The sequence below is a fragment of the Balaenoptera borealis genome (assembly GCF_965194805.1).
Source record: "Balaenoptera borealis genome assembly, chromosome: 3".
Taxonomy (NCBI): domain Eukaryota; kingdom Metazoa; phylum Chordata; class Mammalia; order Artiodactyla; family Balaenopteridae; genus Balaenoptera; species Balaenoptera borealis.
Window position 1 is genome coordinate 86,309,074 of NC_138866.1, and position 3,644 is coordinate 86,312,717.

The 3,644-nt window shown below is 48.8% G+C and overlaps 1 protein-coding gene across 3 annotated transcripts in view; it reads right to left on the reverse strand.

The window, feature by feature from the left end:
* Positions 1-3,644, reverse strand: part of STRC (stereocilin) — a 35,300-nt gene that overhangs the window by 6,128 nt on the left and 25,528 nt on the right. The window contains exons 15-19 of one of the 3 annotated variants that reach the window (XM_082388699.1): positions 3,415-3,480; positions 2,809-2,934; positions 2,432-2,490; positions 1,480-1,603; positions 1,254-1,366 (exon numbers count right to left, since the gene is read on the reverse strand). In XM_082388699.1, coding sequence (XP_082244825.1) covers positions 1,254-1,366; positions 1,480-1,603; positions 2,432-2,490; positions 2,809-2,934; positions 3,415-3,480 — 488 coding nt within the window. Of the gene's footprint in view, positions 1-1,253; positions 1,367-1,479; positions 1,604-2,431; positions 2,491-2,808; positions 2,938-3,414; positions 3,496-3,644 lie in introns of all 3 variants that reach the window. The other 2 variants (XM_082388698.1, XM_082388697.1) reach the window with 2 other exon arrangements.

Consider the following 3,644-nt stretch of genomic DNA (forward strand, 5'->3'; position numbering starts at 1 on the left):
CATCCAGACTAGGCTTGAATAGCTCCAGTGGCCAGGAACTCACTACCACAATTTTCCTCATATTGTGTAAAAATCTGATTTTCATTCGCTGGTACTAGTCATGCCCAGTGGGGCCATTCAGAAACATGCCAATCTATTTTCTATTTGATAGCCCCTGGGGTATTTGAAGGTATTTATCACATGCTTCATACATTTTCTCTTTACCTACTCCTCTGAACATATTGAGAACACAGTGCCCTAAGCAGACTACAGTCCTGTGGGGCAGAATTGAATCATTACCTCCCTCATTTTTAAAATTTTTTTTTTTATTTTTGGCCATGCCATGTGGCTTATGGGATCTCAGTTCCCTGACCAGGGATTGAACCCGGGCCACGGCAGTGAAAGTCCGGAATCCTAACCACTAGGCCACCAGGGAACGTCTACCTCCCTCATTTTAAGTATTTTACCTCTATTAATGTGGCCTAGGTTATAATAAGATTGCTTGGGGACTTCCCTGGTGGTCCAGTGGCTAAGACTCCATGCACCCAATACAGGGGGCCCAGGTTCAATCCCCGGTCAGGGAACTAGATCCCACATGCTGCAACTAAGAGTTCGCATGCCACAACTAAAGATCCCGCATGCTGCAACTAAAGATCCCCGCACGCGGCAAATGAAGATCCCATGTGCCGCAACTAGGACCCAACACAGCCAAATAAATAAATATTAAAAAATATATATATATTGCTTGGCAGCTCACATCACAATGTTGCCACTCTCAGATGTCCCATGCTGGGGCCTTGTTTGGGGAGCCAGTCAATACCTAGAGCAAGTTTGCTTTTCGTTTTTTAAAAAATATGTATTTATTTAGGCTGCACCAGGTCTTAGTTGCAGCACGCAGGATCTTTGCTGTGGCATGCGGGATCTTTAGTTGTGGCATGCGGTATCTTTAGTTGCTGCATGCAGACTCAGTTGAGGTATGCGGACTTCTTAGTTGTGGCATGCAAACTCTTACTTGCGGCATGCATGCGGGATCTAGTTCCCCTACCAGGGATCGAACCTGGGCCCCCTGCATTGGGAGCATGCAGTCCTACCCACTGGACCACCAGGAAAGCTCCCCTAGCACAACTTTGAAAAGAATCCTCTGATTTAGGCTGTAACTGATGTCAGGGAACCACCAGACAGAAAAACACCACCTCTAAGGTATTTCCTAAGGGCAGATCTTCTACCCCAGGTTGAGCCTTCTGAGAATCCAGTAACTCCAATTGTAGCCTTACGGTAAGTCCAGGAGTAGCTTGGTGTCCAGCCCACTCAGTTCTGGCCCCAGGGTTGCCAGCTCTGGCTCTGGCATTGTCATCCTCCTCTGTAGCTCTGCCCAGATACAGGTCCTCTGTAGGACAGGGTAGGGAAGCAGGTTCAGGACAGAGCTGAGCATGGAGGCTGGGTTCTATACCCAGGGTCCCCGCCTCCCTGCTCCCACTAATGCCCAAGCACCCCTCTCACCAGGCTCCCTCGAACCCCAGTGGACAGTTGATAGATCATGTGTACCACTTCAAGGAAGTCTGCCATCAAGTTGATCTGCTGCAGAAACTCACAGGACATGCCCCCTGCCAGAGTACCCAGAGCCCTGTAGATGTGTGAGTGGGTAGATGCTCATTCAACACGTGCCACAGCCTGTCTGCTCCTTGATATCAACATTCTCAACACAAGTATACATGTTCATTTACGGTAATTTACAGTTTGAGAAATATCTTTCCATAGATATTCTCATTGGCTTCCCACAACATCATCACTGTTTATCAGAGAAGAAAATAAAGATTTACAGAGGTCAAGTGACATTCCCAGCATCATTCTACTAGAAATGTGGTAAACTGAGACTAGAGCCATGTCTTCAGAAGCCCATGGTTCTTTTACTGTGGGTGGAAGTAAGGTGATACTTACTCCTGTTTATTCCTGCTTGGTCAGTGGCTCTGAAAGATTAATTAGCAAATGTCTACCAGAAGCTCACACTGGGCCCGGCACTGTATTAAGTACCTTTTATGCCTTATCTCATTTAATCTTCACAACTACCTATAGGAAGGTACCATTTTATTTATTTATTTTTAAAATTTTTATTGGAGTATAGTTGATTTACAATGCTGTGTTAGTAGGAAGGTACCATCTTAATTTTTATTCTACAGAAGGAAAAATTGAAGCTTAGAGAGGTTAAATGACTTGCCCAAGATCACAAACAGGTGATGGGGCTAGGACCTGAACCCAATCAGGATAGATACTGTGCTATGGAAGGGCGGGAGGGTCAGGGGAGGAGGAGCCAGAAGAAGACCCACAGGCTGAGGCCATGCATCATTGATCCTCATACCCCAACTCCCCCACGTATCACATGGTGCCTGGCACATGGTAAGCACTCAAAAAATGTTAGTTGAATTAAACTCACAGCTCAACACAAGTTACTCACTGCAGATTCCTGAGGGTCAGGTTGGTGGGCACCTGCATCTTCTTCCAGAGAAACTGTGCCTACAGGAGAAAGAAAGAGGAGCCACTTCCCAGCAGAGATATTGCCCAAGGACCTATGATGCCTTGGACCCAGTGCTGCCTCTCCACCCTGTGGGTCCCACCAGCCTCCTACTCTCCCAAATGCCCACTGCTGAGACAGAGAGAGAGCGAGAGAGAGAGAGAGAGAGAAATGGGGCAATAGGGAGGAGGGAAAAAGAAAGAGCAAAGCAGGTCACATCATAAGGGATGCTAGGGATAATGTGCCGTATGTCTGAGGGATGGGTGAGGGAGGTGGAAAATATTGAGAGAAGGGAGTTCTGGGGTAGTGGGAAGAATTACCTGCTGCTCAGACCAGGGCAGCTCCCGGTAATGCCTTCGGTCAGCCAGAAGAGCAGCAGAGTCCAGCTGTAGCAGCTTTAGTGGGAGCAGAGGCAGCAGGCAGTCTGGCCAGGTGGTGGGGATAGGCTGCTGGTGGGGTGGGTGTAGCAGTGTAGTGATAGGTGAAAGGGTCTGGACTCAGGCCTCAAAGAAGAAGGGGAACCGTGGGGGCAGGAAGGGACCAAAACTAGGAGAAGGGTGGAATGGCATGTGCCACTCTAGCTGGGCACACCCAAGAGCCCTCACATAAAAGGCGGTTGTGGTCAAGTGTCGCTGTTGATTAGGCACCTGATGGACTAAACTCCCTCAGCCTCCCAGAGCCTTGGTCTCTTTATTTAAAAACAGAATGACTGGCCTGGAAGATTTCTCAGACCCTTGTGGCTTTGACATTCTAGGATGTCATGCTGTCCTGCAACTGGCCCTGGGGAGAGCTACGAACGTCTTGGTGGGCACAGAGTTAACTTGGACTCTCGGGGCCACTTCAGGGAGAGAATGTGGGGCAGCACCAGCCATATGAAACAGCCCTGGGACGTGGAGAGGAGCTCAGTCAGGAGAAACCACACGTACCTGACCAGGGATACACACAGCTGCACTGGCACCTGTTGCACCCATGTTTTTAACTCCATCTTTCACCTGCATGAGAATTGGCTGCGTGTATGTGTGTGTGTGTGTGTGTGTGTGTGTGTGTGTGTAAAAGTGGTGAGGTTTGAGGGGCCTTCCCTGGGCACAGGGAAGATGCCCTCCTCCCAACCAGAGCCCTCATCCCTGATTGGCCATTCTCCCTGCTGCTCTCATAC